This window comes from Stenella coeruleoalba (genome assembly GCF_951394435.1).
Source record: "Stenella coeruleoalba genome assembly, chromosome: Y".
Taxonomy (NCBI): Eukaryota; Metazoa; Chordata; class Mammalia; order Artiodactyla; family Delphinidae; genus Stenella; species Stenella coeruleoalba.
The window spans coordinates 3472359-3491969 of record NC_137168.1 but is presented as its reverse complement, the minus strand read 5'-3'; the positions used below and the strand labels follow the sequence as shown (position 1 = coordinate 3491969).

The following is a 19611-nucleotide window of genomic DNA, read 5'->3' as shown; positions in this document are numbered from 1 at the left end:
CCTCCACACACAGGCCAGGAGGGATGGAGGGACCCGCGTGATCCGGCTGCTGCTCCCTGGCCTGGGTGCCCCCGGGCCCATCTCAGCGGTCTCAGGTGAAGGGACAGAGGTGGCGGGAAGGAGAGATGGGCAAGAGCGGCTCCATTGCCGTCCTCCAACAACGAGTCACAGCCGGGGACTCTCACCCCATGGGCACAATCCGGCCCTCGGGGAAGTTCCCGCCGGAGCTGGGGTAGCCAGGTGCTGTGCAACACTAAGCGTTCTGGTTTCTAGCTACAGTGTCTAGAAAGGCAGTTACCAGCAGTGTTCAGACGAACGAGGCAGGATGGTCACATCCCAGCAGCTTTCTTTTGCTCACTCTTGTCATCCTAGTGTTTCTCGGCACTCGTGGCGTTCGGGCTCGGTCGCTCTCGGTGGGGGGCCGTGCTGTGCCCTCTGGCGTGTTGAGCAGCAGCCCTGGCCTCCGCCCACGACACGCAGTAGCCCCCCTCCACTCAGTGTGACAGTAAGAGACGCCTCTAGACTTTGCGCAGGTCCCCTGGGGGTGGGGTGAGGACCACTGCAGTCGTTCAAGCAGGATTTCTGCACCGTGGGGCATTTGCAGTCTGTGAACGTGCATTTTATTTTCTAGGCACGACAGTGCCAGCGAGTGTCTCCTCGTGAATGTGCTCCAGCTGAAGAACTTTGCCGGGCTGGTGGTGAAGGAAGACTGCAAAATGTAAGCTCCCGCGCCAGTGGGGGCCGTGTCCTCCCCCCGGGCCCTCCTCCACATGGCACCACTGGCTGACCTGCTGCACGTGGCAGTTTGGGGAGGGAAAAGACTGTCTTGGAACCTGAATTTACAATAAAACGCTAGGGGGTGTCTGTCTGAAATCTAAAGGATTGTAAGTTTTAAGAAGAGGCTGGTTTATTATTTGAGGCAGGTGGAGTTACTGGAGCCAGGCTGGTTATGTGCCGTGGCCATGCTGACAAAGTGCTGGGTGCCCATCATCAGCAGCGTTGGGGCTTAAAACGTCCATTCTGGTCACAAGGCTGGTGGCGACACAGCCACACTCGGCTCTTGCGATCTGATGAGGTGCCTGAAGAGGCCTCAGGCTGGGCTCAGGCATCCTTGTCCGAGCAGGGAGAAGGAAATCTGTGTTGTCCCCAGTGGGGAGATGGGTGCCCGATGGGGGTGTGAGGTCCCACTTACCCTGGCGGGTGAACCCACCGGTGATGGGTGTTCACGCCCGACGGTGCCCTCCCCTTCCGTGAGTCGTCTTGGTAAACTGGCCTCCCGAAGGCCTTGGAAGCAGCCTGGTTTTCAGCGGCTGAGGGTTCGCCCTGGGATTCTGCTCGCCCTGACGTGTACTTCACTCCACTGATGCTGGAGCTTCTTCTGGGTGCTGGCTTCCACGCTAGGGGTGGATAGGGCCGGGAGCCCAGCCCGGCTGGTGCCTGAGCACTCTGAGAGGCAAAGCAGGCAGAGCTTGGAGAGGGAGCCATGGTGCCGTGGAGAGATCAGTGCAGATGTTTTGCCACAAAGATGATGAAAGCAGAAAGTCTGTTTGACTCCCCCTGAAGTTATAATTGCTGATTTTTATGTTTTCTTTTTGCTAATTTTTTCTTTTCTTTTCTTTTCTTTTCCTTTTTTTTTTTCCTCTCCAAAGGTAGGTCAGTTCTTTGGACTTTCTTTTTGTTGAGAAAAGGGCTTTTTCCAAAGGACTTTTCAGTTTTACCTATTCACATCCAAAGCGTAACATACAGGGGTGTTCGTGTATGTGGTCCATGCTCTTTTCTCCCTGTCTCGATTCCAGACACATCTGCGTCTGTTTGCCTCCGCTTGACCCTGGCACACCAAACACGTTCTGCTCTAAGGCTCTGGAATTGAAAGCCCCCTTGGTGTTTAATGAAGTTTGCAGAATCCCCGTGCATTCAGACATGGTGATGTTGAAGTCACTTCAGTTATACATGTGCTCAGTGAATCCTCAGCTGCAGGAAGAACTGCCGGTACGGTGCCCTCCTCACCCTCTCCTTCCTACTTTCCACCCCTCTCTCCCCCTCTCTTTTTGTCAGTCTCTGACATCAGTCTTTCTATTGTCCTGTCTTCTCCCTTAATCCTGCTTTTCTTCCTGTCTCTCTTTCTCAGTTTCTGTCTGTTTTTCTGTTTGGTTACAGTTTGTTTCAGAGTAACATACAGATTAAAATCAGCAAGGGAGGAAGCATATAGGCCAGAGTCTAGGTGAGATCCAATCCTGAAGTTTCCATTTTCTTCACTGTGTGTTACCTTTTGTTGTCTGTCCTTGTTCCCTTCCTAGCAGTTTCTAATAGAGCTGAATAAGCAACATGAGAGCCATCCTCCCTAGGATCCTCCAACACCACTTTAACACTACTTTCATTTTACCTTAGTCCTGTTAGTAAGAATGAAATACTTTCATTCTTTCTGCTTAAGATTCAAGGGTAACCTTGATGCCCATTGGTTGTTAAGGTGTAGTCATTCAGGGCCTGTTGTGCCTTTTTTTTAAACACCACGCAGGGCATTGGTCAGATTAACTTGGCTGATTACGATGGTTCGAGCGAGATGCAGCTGCGCTGGTACTCGGTGCAGGTGTTCACTGGCCCTGAGCCCCCGTGGCGGGAGGACGAGCGGCTGGGACATAGCGACTCCCGGGACCCTGTGATGCCCCTTTACGTCTTCCCCGGAGCAGCCCGTGGGTGAACGCTGGACTCGGGGCAGACGTGTCTGCAGTAGAGGAATAGCTCAGATGGGCAGGCACCGCAGTAGAGGAATAGCTCAGATGGGCAGGCACTGCGAGGGAATCGCTTCCCGGCGGGTCCTTTCCAGCAGCACTTTCGTGTTGCTTTATTTCCATGGTTTTCCATAAAGAGCATCATGTTTCCAAAGCTTGCTACCTCTTCCTAATAGCTTTCTCTGGATTTATTTTCGAGAGGAATTTATTTCCAAAAGGGAAAGTGCACGGCAGAGCGGGAAGGGTGTGTGTTCAGGGATGAGCGGAGGCTGGGCGGGCTCGGGGAGAGGGGGTTCCGGGATGCTGGCGTCTTCAGCGGCTGCAACTGGGCGATACACACAGACAGACCCTCTTAATGAAAGGCCTTGTAGCTCTGTCTTCCCTACGAAACAGAACTGCCTTTCATTTTATAAGAAAAGCAACCGTCTTCAGTCACTGGTAGCAAATATTGGGTGTGTCTGCTGCTGTGCTCTGAGTGCAGCAGTAAAGTCAGTGCCCTGATGAACGTTTTGGGGGCTGTTGCCATGCCCGCCTTCAGGAGTTGGCAAGCCGACTCGGTGGACAGTGGCTGTAGCAGCTGCGCCCAGACCAGCCCCCCGCACCCAGAGCCCTGCTGCGTTGGTGTCAGCTCCATCCACGGACACACGTTTGCTGGCCAGGCAGACCCTTACGGCTCGGAGAAACTTCAGCCCCCACCTCTGAAGGTAAGAACAAAAGGACAAAGGATTTCGCGGATGTTTTGCCTCACAGCACCATGTGCTGCCCTGGAAGGAGGGCCTGTGTGCCCTACGCGAGGGAACTGAAGTGAGTGGCCTCAGATCTGTAAACAGCAGGTACCATGGAAACGTCTGTCTACTTTAAATTAAAAGGAAAGGACAACTAAATGGGGTGGATTTTTACTCCTTCAGGTGCCATCTTCAGGGCCGCGTGTGGCTCAGGGTGTTTTGTGCGTTCCTAACGTTTTGGACGCTTGTCGTTTTTCTCCGTTTCTGACATTAAGAGCAGTGAAGCATCCTTTTGGCCCTTCTGTTCACCTGATCCTAGTTGTGCCCATCACCGTATCTCCAGTGAGGAGATATTTGTTCCGAAACTATTCAGCACATAACAAACGGGGACATACAGCCCCTCGCTTGGCATCTTTCTAAAGTGGATTAAAGTGCATTACATCAGGAATAATTATTTTGGATTAGGCTGCCAATAATTATGATTGTTCTACTTTATAACACTTTTATTTACAATCATTGACCCAAATCAGAGTAAGCAGCCATGGGATGCAGTTTTGGTATTTCCCCCTCCCCCAACGTTTAAATTATGCCCTAGTCACTTTTGTTAATACTTCACATTTCCATTCTTTGTGTGTATATATGTGAGTGTGCACCCAGCTTCTTTTTCCTTCTGAATCATTTGAAAACTAATTCAAGATTGTGACACATTCCTCCTAAACAATTCAGTACAAATCTAAGAACAAGCACATTTTCATACTTAACAGTAGAGTTATACTCAGAAAATATAACAATGACATCGAGTATAAAGTCCACGCACAAAATTCCTCCGTTGTTCCGTTGTGCTTTGTTGACTGAAAAAAAAAAAAAAAAAGCACAATCTAAAAGCTGAGAATTCTGTTTTATTTGGCAGACTTTCTGAGGACTATAGCCTGGGAGACACCCTCTCAGGTAGCTCTGAGAGACTGCTCCAAAAAGGTAAGGGAGGAGCCAGGATATATAGGGGTTTTGCCACAAAAACCATGTAGTTGGAACATTGAAAGATTATAGTTAATTAAAGGAAACCAGGCACCTCAAGTTAAGCAATTTGTAGCACCACATTTCTCATCATAGAGACTTCAGAATTCAGTAGGCTAATAGCATGGTTGCTATCATTTAAGGCCTTTTGACTGAATTCTGTTACTCCTTCGATGTGGGAAACTATATCTTCCAGACCTACTGAAGGCACAAAAATAACTGGTAAGTAATCATACCAGTGAGATACAGATCTCTTGGTCCATTGGGCTCATACTGATGGTAAATTTGCTGGACTTATATCTAAATTTTACATAAGTGGCCTTGAGCCCAAGGAAATCCTAAAGTACACCTTCCTAGCCATCCTGGTGGAAGCCAGGGCCGTATATTGGACCCACAAAGCCATTGAGTTCCATTACGTACGATCCACTGTATTCTCATCGCCTGACCCAGTCTGTTCCATACCTATCACTATCTTTAAGGGAGATGATATATTACCATTTTTCATAATGTACTAGTGTCATCAGGCTGATGATTTTTAGAGTGATTTAACTGTTCCCAACGTAGGGAGGTCTTTAAACTTAGACGGCCATAGCGTATTTGATGACCATTTTCAGCCGTAAAAATCCATCCCATAACTGAGGGAGGGTCACTCCTAATAATTAAAAAGTTACACCTTTTGATTGAAATTCAGTTCATTGTTCTGAGCTTGACTGACCTCAATGGAAAACTCATATTTATGGCTAGGGTCAGAATAAGTATGTTTGATTGGCCAAGTGAGGGGGTCCCATCTAGTAATATCAGTAGTGGCCTGACAGAACTATAATTTCTTTCTTCTAAAATAAATTTCCTGAGGGCCATCCAATCAGACCCTTGGAGTGGAGAAACCCACCAAGATAACCCAGAAGTACCGGGTGCAGGTAATTGACCATAGTCCCAACAATTGGAGCGATTTCTAAAATTTGCACAGAATCGTTCCCATTATAGGAAAACATTTGGTTTCTGTGCAGAAGTCCAAGAAACCAAGAATAAAATGTTGTAAATAACCGTATGGGTCAGGTCCAGCCTGTTGGGATAGCTGTCTATTTCTGATGTCACCTTCTCATCCTGGTGTTGGTGTTTCTTTCCTATTGGAGCATCACTTTAAGGTGAGTTTGAGGTCATCAGTCCTCCCTATAGACCAGTCTGGTGCAGGAGCCCTTTTTAGGTGGGAAGCATGAATCCTAGAGTCAGTTCCCTTCAGTTTTGCTGCCCATGAGTTAGTTAAAAGAACCTGATAAGGGACCTTGCATCTAGGGTGGAGGTAGTCTTTTAAATACTGCCTTTTCCAATGTACGTAATCTCCAGGTTGTAAGTCATGGGGCATATGATCTTCGTTTGAGGATAGATTACTATGATATGCTTCAGAAACAAGCTTAGAATATCCTTTGAAAAATGCAGTTAAGCCTATGCCATGATGTAATATGTCTCCTTTTAATAATATAAGTTAATATAGTTCATCATTCAATCTCATTGTTCTCCCTGTGATCATCTCAAAGAGAGGGAAGTGATGTTTGCCAAGAGAGGTGGATATGAGGTTGAGAACCAATGGAAGGGCCTTAGGCCAGGTGAGGAATAAGCATCCATAATTTTAGCCAGTTGTTTTTTAATTGTTCCATTTGTTCTTTCTACTAAACAGAAGACTGGGGATTATAAACACAATAGAAGTGCTGCGTAATTGGAAAAATCTTGCAAATTTTCTTAATAATTTGGCCAGTAAAATGAGTTCCTTTATCACTATGTATTTCTGAGGGGATTATTCAAAGAGGTATCACCCTTTCTAAAATTGATTTCTCTACTTACTGCACTGTGGCCTTTCTGCATGGGAATGCCTTAGCCCAATGTGAAAACATTCAAATTATAACAAGAATGTATTGATAACCTTCTGAGTGAGGCATTTGTATAAAATGAACATGCAAAATTTCAAAAAGACCTGCAGGTGATGGGAAATTTCTTTGAGAACTGTGTAAATGCTTCCCTGGGTTATATTTTGGACAAGTTGCACATCTTGAGTAAACCTTCTGGGCTATTGTAAAATAGGCTTTGAAAAATATTGTTTACGTCGTAATACCACCTTATCTGGGTTCCAATGAGTTAACTCATAAATATATTGTGAAATAGGATATTGAGCTCCAAACAGAAAGATAGGCTTTCCCTTTGGACCTGTCCACATCTCTTTGTTAGTTGACTCTTCCTCCATTCTGTGTTTAGGTGTCTTTTTCCTTTTTCTGAAAACTTTAACCATTTTCAGCAAACACCATTCCCTGAAACTTCAGCAGTATATCAGTAAGGTTACTGGGAGGCTGAAAGGGAAAGACAGTGGTTAGTTGGTTGTTGTTGTTTTTCAGAGCTGCTGTCGTGGCAGCATGATCGACTAGAGAGTTTCCTTTTGCTTCTGCAGTGTCAGCCTTTGAACGGCCCCATGCCTTAGTAACAGCAGGTGCACATGGCAACAGAATTGCATCTAATAATTCTGCTACTTGTTTCCCAGTTTTGGCAGGCTGTCCTGAGGTTGTTAAAAATCCCCCCTCTTTTTTTTCCCAAAAGCATACCAAAATCATGTGCCACCCCAAAAGTATAGAGGCTGGCAGTGTAAATGTTAGCAGATTTTCCTTTTGCCAAATGACAGACAGGCTCTTGTTCGTGCTGTTAGTTCAGCCTGTTGGGCAGAAAAGATATTAGGTAGGGCCCATTTTCAAGGATACACAGTGGAGAAACGACAGCGTTACTAGCCTGGTACATTCCACGAGGTCCTCTTAAGTATGAACCATCAGTGAATAACATAAAGTCAGGATTATACAGTGGGCTTTCTTGACAGTCAATCCTAGAAGATAAAAAACTGTCAGTTAAAACAATGCAATCATACTTTTCATTATTGCCATTTGATTCTTAAGATAAAAAATTGTCAGTTAAAACAATGCAATCTTACTTTTCATTATTGCTATTGATTCTTCTGGAAGCAAGGTCACTGGACTAAGTTCATTACACCTGTGGAGAATTATGTTTGGTGAGAGGAATACAATCTCATGATTACAATCTCAAGTTAAATGGCTCGCTGAATAAGGTTGTGTGTGAAGAGAGTTTAGTAGAGTTTTCATGGAGTGGGGAACAAAGACGGTGAGAGGGTGACTCATGACTGTCTCCTCTGTTGTCTGACAAACAACAGCTATTGCTGTGACAGCTTGGAGGCAAGGGGGAGGCCCTTAGCTACTGGATTTAGCTGCTGGCAGCAATATCCTATTGGTCATTAGTGACTGCCATACAGTTGAGTTAATACTCCTAGTGTGGCACCCTTGTTTTTATGCACAAAGAGAAAAAAAAGGGAAAATCATAGATCGGATGCCCCTTTGCCAGGAAGCCCTTTAGAGAAACCAGAGGCTTCGCAATGGTCAATTCCCCAACCAAGAGGTTCAGGTTCGTATTGTTTAGGCAAATTATCTATGGTCGAGACACTAAAGAAAAATTTGGAATCCAGCGCCTTTGGTAGCCTGCAAGGCCTAGAAATCCCCTTACTTGCCTTCTTGTTTTAGGAGCAGGGAAAGCCAAATTGCCTCTAGAGCAATTGAAACCCCTTCTTTAGATACCAAACATCCTAAGTATTTTACATTAGCCTCACAAAATTGTAATTACTCTTTGGGTGCTTTATATCCCTTTGAGGCTAACTTCTGAAGCAAGTACAGGGTGTCTTGCTGATTATGTATCAAGGGTTTGAACACAACAGCAAATAATCTACATATGGTATGAAAATTGACTTATGAGGAAAAGCTGGATCACATTAAGTCCACATTTTAAAAAATTATTATTATTTTTAACATCTTTTTTGGAGTATAATTGCTTTACAATGGTGTGTTAGTTTCTGCTGTATAACAAAGTGAGTCAGCTGTACATATACATATATCCCCATATCTCCACCCTCTTACATCTCCCTCCCACCCTCCCTATCCCACCCCTCTAGGTGGTCACAGAGACCTGAGCTGATCTCCCTGTGCTATGCGGCTGCTTCCCAGTACCTATCTATCTTACATTTGGTAGTGTATATATGTCCATACCACTCGCTCACTTCGTCCTAGCTTACCCTTCCCCCTCCCCGTGTCCTCAAGTCCATTCTCTATGTCTGCATCTTTATTCCTGTCCTGCCCCTAGATTCTTCAGAACCAGTTTTAATTTTTATTCCATATATATATATTAGCATATGGTATTTGTTTTTCTCTTTCTGACTTACTTCACTCTGCATGACAGATTCTAGGTCCATCCACCTCATTACAAATAACTCAAGTTTTGTATGTTTCTATGGCTGAGTAATATTCCATTGTATATATGTGCCACTTCTTCTTTATCCATTCATCAAATGATGGACACTTAGGTTGCTTCCATGTCCTGGCTATTGTAAATAGAGCTGTAGTGAACATTATGGTACATGACTCTTTTTGAATTATGGTTTTCTCAGGGTATATGCCCAGTAGTGGGATGGCTGGGTTGTATGCTACTTCTATTTTTAGATTTTTAACAAATCTCCATACTGTTCTCCATATTGGGTGTATCAATTTACATTCCCACCAACAGTGCAAGAGGGTTCCCTTTTCTCCACACCCTCTCCAGCATTTATTGTTTGTAGACTTTTTGATGATGGCCATTCTGACTGGTGTGAGGTGATACCTCATTGTAGTTTTGATTTGCATTTCTCTAATGATTAGTGACGTTGAGCATCCTTTCATGTGTTTGTTGGAAATCCATATATCTTCTTTGGAGAAATGTCTGTTTAGGTCTTCTACTCATTTTTTGGATTGGGTTGTTTGTTTTTTTGATATTGAGCTGCTTGTAAACTTGGGAGATTAATCATTTGTCAGTTGCTTCATTTGCAAATATTTTCTCCCATTCTGAGAGTTGTCCTTTGGTCTTGTTTATGGTTTCCTTTGCTATGCAAAAGCTTTGAAGTTTCATTAGGTCCCATTTGTTTATTTTTGTTTTTATTTCCATGTTGCTAGGAGGTGGGTCAAAAAGGATCTTGCTGTGATTTATGTCATAGAGTGCTCTCCCTATATTTTCCTCTAAGAGTTTGTAGTGTCTGGCCTTACATTTAGGTCTTTAGTCCATTTTGAGTTTATTTTTGTTTATGGTATTAGGGAGTGTTCTAATTTCATTCTTTTACATGTAGCTGTCCAGTTTTCCCAGCACCACTTATTGAAGAGGCTATCTTTTCTCCATTGTATATTCTTGCCTACTTTATCAAAAACAAGGTGACCATATGTGCATGGGTTTTTCTCTGGGCTATCTTGTTCCATTGATCTGTATTTGTGTTTTTGTGCCAGAACCTTACTGTCTTGATTACTGTAGCTTTGTAGTATAGTCTGAAGTCAGGGAGCCTGATTCCTCCAGCTCAGTTTTTCTTTCTCAAGATTGCTTTAGCTATTCGGCGTCTTTGGTGGTCCCATACGAACTGTGCAATTTTTTATGCTTGTTCTGTGAAAAATGCCCTTGGTAGTTTGATAGGGATTGCACTGAATCTGTAGCTTGCTTTGGGTAGTATAGTCATTTTTGCAGATGATACAACACTGTTTATATCATCTGTTTGTGTCATCTTTAATTTCTTCCATCAGTGTCTTACAGTTTTCTGCATACAGGTCTTTCGTCTCCTTAGGTAGGTTTATTCCAAGGTATTTTATTCTTTCTGTTGCAGTGGTACATGGGAGTGTTTCCTTAAATTCTGTTTCAGATTTTTCATCATTAGTGTATTGGACTGCAAGAGATTTCCGTGCATTAATTTTGATCGTACTACTTTACCAAATTCATTGATTAGCTCCAGTAGTTTTCTTGTAGCATCTGTAGGATTCTCTATGTATAGTATCATGTCATCTGCAAACAGTGACAGCTTAATGTCTTCTTTTCCAATTTGGATTCCATTTATTTATTTTTCTTCTTTGATTGCTGTGGCTAAAACTTCCAAAAGTATGATGAATAATAGTCGTGAGAGTGGACAACCTTGTCTTGTTCTTGATCTTAGAGGAAATGGTTTCACGTTTTCACCATTGAGAACGATGTTGGCTGTGGGTTTGTCATATATGGCCTTTATTATGTTGAGGTAAGTTCCCTCTATGCCTGCTTCTGGAGTGTTTTTATCATAAATCGGTGTTGAATTTTGTGAAAAGCTTTTTCTGCATCTATTGACATGATTATATGGCTTTTCTCCTTCAATTTGTTAATATAGTTTATCACATTGATTGATTTGCATATATTGGGATAAACCCCACTTGATCATGGTGTATGCTCCCTTTAATGTGCTGTTGGATGTTGTTTGCTAGTATTTTGTGGAGGATTTTTTCATCCATGTTCATCAGTGATAATGGCCTGTAGTTTTCTTTCTTTGTGACATCCTTTTCTGGTTTTGTTATCAGGGTGATGGTGGCCTCACAGAATGAGTTTGGGAGTGTTCCTCCCTCTGCTGTATTTTGGAAGAGTTTGAGAAGGATAGTTTTTAGTTCTTCTCTAAATGTTTGGTAGAATTCACCTGTGAAGCCATCTGGTCCTGTGAAGCCATCTGAAGCCATCTGGTCTGGGCTTTTGTTTGTTGGAAGATTTTTAATCACACGCTCAATTTCAGTGCTTGTGAGTGGTCTGTTTATATTTTCCATTTCTTCCTGGTTCAGTCTCAGAAGGTTGTGCTTTTCTAAGAATTTGTCCATTTCTTCCAGTTTGTCCATTTTATTGGCATATAGTTGCTTATAGTAATTTCTCATGATCCTTTGTATTTCTGCAGTGTTACTTCTCCTTTTTCATTTCTAATTCTATTGATTTGAGTCTTCTCCCTTTTATTCTTGATGAGTCTTGTTAATGGTTTATCAATTTTGTATATCTTCTCAAAGAATCAGCTTTTAATTTTATTGATCTTTGCTATCATTTCATTCATTTCTTTTTCATTTATCTCTGATCTGATCTTTATGATTTCCTTCCTCCTACTAACTTTGGGGTTTTTTTTTTTTTGTTCTTCTTTCTCTAATTGCTTTAGGTGTAAGGTTAGATTGTTTATTTGGGGTGTTTCTTATTTCTTGACGTACGATTGAATTGTTATAAACTTCCCTCTTAGAACTGCTTTCGCTGCATCCCATAGGTTTTGGATCGTCGTGCTTTCATTCTTATTTGTTTCTAGGTATTTTTTTGATACCCTCTTTGATTTCTCCAGTGATCTCTTGTCTATTAAGTAGTGTATTGTTTAGCCTCCATGTGTTTCTATTTTCTACAAATTTTTTCCTGTAATTGATATCTAGTCTCATAGCATTGTGGTCAGAAAATATTCTTGATACGATTTCAGTTTTCTTAAATTTGCCAAGGCTTGATATGTGACCCAAGATATGATCTATCCAGGAGAATTTTCCATGAGCACTAGAGAAGAAAGTGTATCCTGTTGTTTTTGGAAGGAATGTCCTATAAATATCAAATAAGTCCCTCTTGTTTAATGTATCATTTAAAGCTTGTATTTCCTTATTTATTATCATTTTGGGTGATCTGTCCATTGGAGAAAGTGGGGTGTTAAAGTATCCTACTATGATTGTGTTACTGTCAATTTCCCCTTTTATGGCTGTTAGTATTTTCCTTATGTATTGAGATGCTCCTATGTTGGGTGCATAAATATTTACAATTGTTATATCTTCTTCTTAGATTGATCCCTTGCTCATTATGTAGTGTCCTTCTTTGTGTCTTTATTTTAAAGTCTATTTTGTCTGCTGTGAGAATTGCTACTCCAGATTTCCTTTGATTTCCATTTACATGTAATATCTTTTTTCCATCCCCTCACTTTCAGTCTGTATGTGTCCCTAGGTCTGAAGTGGGTCCCTTGTAGACAGCATATATACAGGTCTTGTTTTCATATCCATTCAGGCAGTCTGTGTCTTTTGGTTGCAGCATTTAATCCATTTACATTTAAGGTAGTTATAGATAAGTATGTTTGTTCCTATTACCATTTTCTTAATGTTTTGGGTTTGTTATTGTAGGTCTTTTTCTTTTCTTGTGTTTCCTACCTAGAGAAGTTCCTTTATCATTCGTTGCAAAGCTGGTTTGGTGGTGCTGAATTCTCTTAGCTTTTGCTTATTTGTAAAAGTTTTAATTTCTCCATCGAATTTGAACGAGATCCTTGCTGGGTAGAATAATCTTGCTTGTAGGTTTTTCCATTTCATCACTTTAAATATGACTTGCTTCTCCCTTCTGGCTTGCAGAGTTTATGCTGAAAGATGATCTGTTAACTTTATGGGGATTCCCTTGTATGTTTTTTGTTGTTTTACCCTTGCTGCTTTTAATATTTTTTCTTTGTATTTCTTTTTTGATAGTTTGATTAATATGTGTCATGGCATGTTTCTCCTTGGATTTATCCTGTATGGGACTCTCTGCGCTTCCTGGACTTGGTTGACTATTTCCTTTCCCATGTTAAGGAAGTTTTCAGCTATAATCTCTTCAAATAGTTTCTCAGACCCTTTTTTTTTCCTTCTTTTTCTGAGACCCCTATAATTCGAATGTTAGTGCGTTTAATTTTTGCCCAGAGGTCTCTAAGACTGTCCTCAATTCTTTTCATTCTTTTTTCTTTATTCTGCTCTGTGGTAGTTAGTTACACTATTTTATCATCCAGGTCACTAATCTGTTCTTCTGCCTCAGTTATTGTGCTATTGATTCCTTCTAGAGAATTTTTTTTTCTTTCTAGAGAATTTTTAATTTCATTTATTGTGTTGTTCATCATTGTTTGTTTGCTCTTTAGTTCTTCTAGGTCCTTGTTAAATGTTTCTTGTATTTTCTCCATTCTGTTTCCAAGAATTTGGATCATGTTTACTATCATTACTGTGAATTCTTATTCAGGTAGCCTGCCTATTTCCTCTTAATTTGTTTTGTCTGCTGGGTTTTTATCTTGCTCCTTCATCTGCTGTGTGTTTCTCTGTCTTCTCATTTTGCTTAACTCACTCTGTTTGGGGTCTCCTTTTCTCAGGCTGCAGGTTCATAGTTCCTGTTGTTTTTCGTGTCTGCCCGCACTGGGTAAGGTTGGTTCAGTGGGCTGTGTAGGTTTCCTGGTGCAGGGGACTGGTGCCTGTGTTCTGGCGGATAAGGCTGGATCTTATTTTTCTGGTGGGCAGGTCCACGTCTGGTGGTGTGTTTTGGGTTGTGTGTGAACTTAGTATGATTTTAGGCAGCCTTTCTGCTAATGGGTGTGATTGTGTTCCTGTCTTGCTAGTTGTTTGGTATGGGGTGTCCAGCACTGAAGCTTGCTGGTCACTGAGTGGAGCTGGGTCTTAGCGTTGAGATGGAGATCTCTGGGTGAGCTTTCGCTGTTTGATATTGCATGGAGCCGGGAGGTCTCTGGTGGACCAGTGTACTGATCTCGGCTCTCTCACCTCAGAGGCACAGGCCTGACACGTGACCAGAGCACCAAGGCCCTGTCAGCCACACAGATCAGGAGAAAAAAAAAGAAAGAAAGAGAGAGAGAGAGGGAGGGAGGGAAGGAGGGAGGAAGAAAGTTATTAAAATAAAAAAATTATTAAAAATTGAAAAAATTAAAAAGTAATTAAGAAGAGAAAAATAAAAAAGAAAGAAAGAAAGAAAAGCATAACCAAACCAAAAAACACATCCACCAATGATAGTAAGTGCTAAAACCTATACTAAAGAATGGACAGACAGAACCCTAGGACAAATGGTAAAAGCAAAGCTGTACAGAGAAAATCGCACCAAGAAGCATACACGTACGCACTCACAAAAAGAGAAAAAGGAAAAAAATATATATCTATATATTAAAAAAAAGGAAGAGAGCAACCAAATAAATAAATCTACCAATGATAATCAACTCTAAGTACTAAACTAAGATAAAAATAAAACCAAAAAGAAATTAAGCAAACCTCAAGTCTACAGTTCCTCCCAAAGTCCACCTCCTCAATTTGGGATGAATCGTTGTCTATTCATGTATTCCACAGATGCAGGGTACATCAAGTTGATTGTGGAAATTTAATCCTCTGCTCCTGAGGCTGCTGGGAGAGATTTCCCTTTCTCTTCTTTGTGCTCACAGCTCCCAGGGCTCAGCTTTGGATTTGGCCCTGCCTCTGCGTGTAGGTCGCCGGTGGGCGTCTGTTCTTCTCTCAGACAGGACGGGGTTAAAGGAGCCGCTGATTCGGGGGCTCTGGCTCATTCAGGCCGGGGGGAGGGAGGGGTACGGATGTGGGGTGAGCCTGTGGCCACAGAAACCAGCATGACGTTGCACCAGGCTGCGGTGCGCCTTGTGTTCTCCCGGGGAAGTTGTCCTTGGATCATGGGACCCTGGCAGTGGCGGGCTGCACAGGCTCCTGGGAGGGGTGGTGTGGATAGTGACCTGTGCTTGCACACAGGCTTCTTGGTGGTGGCAGCAGGCAGCTTTAGCGTCTCAATCCCGTCTCTTGTGTCCTCACTGACAGCCGCGGCTCACACCCGTCTCTGGATCTCGTTTAGGCCATGCTCTGAATCCCCTCTCCTCGCGCACCCCGAAACAATGGTCTCTTGCCTCTTCGGCAGCTCCAGACTTTTCCCTGGACTCCCTCCCGGCTAGCTGTGGCGCACTAGCCCCCTTCAGGCTGTGTTCACGCAGCCAACCCCAGTCCTCTCCCTGGGACCTGCCCTCCGAAGCCCGAGCCTCAGTTCCCAGCCCCCGCCCGCCCCGGTGGCTGAGCAGGCAAGCGTCTCCGGCTGGTGAGTGCTGGTCTGCACCGAGCCTCTGTGCGGGAATCTCTCCGCTTTGCCCTCTGCACCCCTATTACTGCCCTCTCCATGGCTCCGAAGCTTCACCCCACTGCCCACCCCATCTCCGCCAGTGAAGAGGCTTCCTAGTGTGTGGAATCTTTTCCTCCTTCACAGCTACCTCCCAAGGTTCAGGTCCCATCCCTATTCTTTTGTCTCTGTTTTTTCTTTTTTCTTTTGCCCTACCCAGGTATGTGGGGGTGTTTCTTGCTGTTTGGGAAGTCTGAGGTCTTCTGCCAACGTTCAGTAGGTGTTCTGTAGGAGTTGTTCCACGGGTACATGTATTTCTGATGTATTTGTGGAGAGGAAGATGACCTCCATGTCTTACTCCTCTGCCATCTTGAAGGTCTCCCCTGTAAGTACACTTTTAATATCTGGGAATGTAAGTGGGGCTTTCAGTGTAGCCCTGTGGCATCATGGTCCATGTATATTATAGTTCATTCCAAGCAAAGGCAAAAAGATATTGGGCATCAGGATGTACAGGGATACTAAAGAATGAACTGCAGAAATCTTTCACAGTAAAGAAGTCACTATTTTAGGGATATAGGACAGTAAGGTATGGGTATTTGGCACTGCACAATAGCAAGGAAGATAGTAGCACTGATAGATCTCAAACCTTGTACAAATCTCCAATTCTTGCCATTAGATTTTTTTGTTTACATCTTTATTGGAGTATAATTGCTTTACAATGTTGTGTTAGTTTCTGCTCTATAACAAAGTGAATCAGTTATACATATACATATGTCCCCATATCTCTTCCCTTGCGCGTCTCCCTCCCTCCCACCCTCCCTATCCCACCCCTCCAGGCGGTCACAAAGCACCGAGCTGATCTCCCTGTGCTGTGCGGCTGCTTCCCACTAGCTATCTACCTTACATTTGGTGGTGTATATATGTCCATGCTTCTCTCTCGCTTTGTCACAACTCACCCTTCCCCCTCCCCATATCCTCAAGTCCATTCTCCAGTAGGTCTGTGTCTTTATTCCTGTCTTACCCCTAGGTTCTTCATGACGTTTTTTTTTTCTTAAATTCCATATATATATATGTGTTAGCATACGGTATTTGTCTTTCCCTTCCTGACTTACTCACTCTCTGTGACAGACTCTAGGTCCATCCACCTCATTACAAATAGCTCAATTTCGTTTCTTTTTATGGCTGAGTAATATTCCATTGTATATATGTGCCACATCTTCATTATCCATTCATCCGAGGATGGACACTTAGGTTGTTTCCATCTCCAGGCTATTGTAAATAGTGCTGCAATGAACATTATGGTACATGACTCTTTTTGAATTTTGGTTTTCTCAGGGTATATGCCCAGTAGTGGGATTGCTGGGTCATATGGTCGTTCTATTTGTACTTTTTTAAGGAACCTCCATACTGTTCTCCATAGTGGCTGTACCAATTCACATTCCCACCAGCAGTGCAAGAGTGTTCCTTTTCTCTGCACCCTCTCCAGCGTTTATTGTTTCTAGATTTTTTGATGATGGCCATTCTGACTGGTGTGAGATGATATCTCATCGTAGCTTTGATTTGCATTTCTCTAATGATTAATGATGTTGAGCATTCTTTCATGTGTTTGTTGGCAGTCTGTATATCTTCTTTGGAGAAATGTCTATTTAGGTCTTCTGCCCATTTTTGGACTGGGTTGTTTGTTTTTTGTTGTTGAGCAGCATGAGCTGCTTATAAATTTTGGAGATTAATCCTTTGTCAGTTGCTTCATTTGCAAATATTTTCTCCCATTCTGAGGGTTGTCTTTTGGTCTTGTGTATAGTTTCCTTTGCTGTGTAAAACCTTTGAAGTTTCATTAGGTCCCATTTGTTTACTTTTGTTTTTATTTCCATTTCTCTAGGAGGTGGGTCAAAAAGGATCTTGCTGTGATTTATGTCATAGAGTGTTCTGCCTATGTTTTCCTCTAAGATGTTGATAGTTTCTGGCCTTACATTTACGTCTTTAATCCATTTTGAGCTTATTTTTGTGTATGGTGTTAGGGAGTGATCTAATATCATACTTTTACATGTACCTGTGCAGTTTTCCCAGCACCACTTATTGAAGAGGCTGTCCTTTCTCCACTGAACATTCCTGCCTCCTTTATCAAAGATAAGGTGACCATATTTGCGTGGATTTATCTCTGGACTTTCTATCCTGTTCCATTGATCTATCTTTCTGTTTTTCTTTTTTGCCAGTACCATACTGTCTTGATTACTGTAGCTTTGTAGTATAGTCTGAAGTCAGGGAGCCTGATTCCTCCAGCTCCGTTTTTTGTTCTCAAGACTGCTTTGGCTATTCGTGGTCTCTTGTCTTTCCATACAAATTGTGAAATGTTCTGTTCTAGTTCTGTAAAAAATGCCAGTGGTAGTTTGATAAGGATTGCATTCAATCTGTAGATTGTTTTGGATAATAGAGTCATTTTCACAATATTGATTCTTCCAATCCAAGAACATGGTATATCTCTCCATTTATTTGTATCATCTTTAATTTCTTTCATCAGTGTCTTATAATTTTCTGCATACAGGTCTTCTTTCTCCTTAGGTAGGTTTATTCCTAGATATTTTATTCTTTTTGTTGCAGTGGTATATGGGAGTGTTTTCTTGATTTCACCTTCAGATTTTTCATCACTAGTGTATAGGAATGTCAGATATTTCTATGCATTAAATTTTGTATCCTGCTACTTTACCAAATTCATTGATTAACTCTAGTAGTTTTCTGGTAGCATCTTTAGGATTCTCTAAGTATAGTATCATGGCATCTGAAAACAGTGACAACTTTACTTCTTATTTTCTGATTTGGATTCCTTTTATTTCCTTTTCTTCTCTGATTGCTGTGGTTAAAACTTCCAAAACTATGTTAAATAAGAGTGGTGAGATTGGGCAACCTTGTCTTGCTCCTGATCTTAGTGGAAATTCTTTGAGTTTTTCGCCATTGAGGATGATGTTGGCTGTGGGTTTGTCATATATGGCCTTTATTATGTTGAGGAAAGTTCTCTCTATGCCTACTTTCTGGTGGGTTTTTATCATAAATGGGTGTTGAATTTTGTTGAAAGTTTTCTCTGCATCTATTGAGATGACCATATGGTTTTTCTCCTTCAGTTTGTTAATATGGTGTATCACGTTGATTGATTTGCATATATTGAAGAATCCTTGCATTCCTGGAATAAACCCCACTTGATCATGGTGTATGATCCGTTTAATGTGCTGTTGCATTCTGTTTGCTATTATTTTGTTGAGGATTTTTGCATCTATGTTCATCGGTGATATTGGCCTGTAGTTTTCTTTCTTTGTGACATCCTTGTCTGGTTTTGGTATCAGGGTGATGGTGGCCTCGTAGAATGAGTTGGGGAGTGTTCCTCCCTCTGCTATATTTTGGAAGAGTCTGAGAAGGATAGGTGATAGCTCTTCTCTAAATGTTTGATAGAATTCGCCTGTGAAGCCATCCGGTCCTGGGCTTTTGCTTGTTGGAAGATGTTTAATCACAGTTTCAATTTCAGTGCATGTGATTGGTCTGTTCATATTTTCTATTTCTTCCTGATTCAGTCTTGGCAGGTTGTGCCTTTCTAAGAATTTGTCCATTTCTTCCTGGTTGTCCATTTTATTGGCATAGAGTTGCTTGTTGTAATCTCTCATGATCTTTTCTATTTCTGCAGTGTCAGTTGTTACTTCCCCTTTTTCATTTCTAATTCTATTGATTTGAGTCTTCTCCCTTTTTTTCTTGATGAGTCTGGCTAATGGCTTATCAATTTTGTTTATCTTATCAAAGAACCAGCTCTTAGTTTTATTGATCTTTGCTATCGTTTCCTTCATTTCTTTTTCATTTATTTCTGATCTGATCTTTATTATTTCTTTCCTTCTGCTAACTTTGGGGGTTTTTTTGTTCTTCTTTCTCTAATTGCTTTAGGTGCATGGTTAGGTTGTTATTCGAGATGTTTCCTGTTCCTTAAGGTAGGATTGTATTGCTGCAAACTTCCCTCTTAGAACTGCCTATGCTGCATCCCATAGATTTTGGGTCATCGTGTCTCCATTGTCATTTGTTTCTAGGTATTTTTTATTTCCTCTTCGATTTCTTCAGTGGTGACTTCGTTATTAAGTACTGTATTGTTTAGCCTCCATGTGTTTGTATTTTTAAAGATCTTTTCCTGTAATTGATATCTAGCCTCATAGCGTTGTGGTTGGAAAAGATGCTTGAGACAATTTCAATTTTCTTGCCATTCGATTTTTAACTGGCAGAATGGCAGTGTCACCAGGGCTAGTGTAAGGCACAGTAAGCCCTTTCTTAATGTAAGCTGATATCAAAAGTTCTGTTTCTTCTGTGGCTTCCCGCCTCGATAGGTATTGACTGATATTGGACAGGGGTTTATTTTGGTCTGTGGTAATTTTAAT

General features: G+C 42.1%; 1 protein-coding gene across 1 annotated transcript in view; it reads left to right on the top strand.

Moving 5' to 3' along the window:
* LOC307181083 (protein WWC3-like) overlaps positions 1-19611 on the top strand; it is a 143140-nt gene that overhangs the window by 106547 nt on the left and 16982 nt on the right. Inside the window, 4 exon segments of the mRNA XM_079911857.1 lie at positions 632-718; positions 1797-1989; positions 2516-2690; positions 3144-3433. Of these exon segments, the coding sequence (XP_079767983.1) occupies positions 632-718; positions 1797-1989; positions 2516-2690; positions 3144-3433 (745 nt within the window).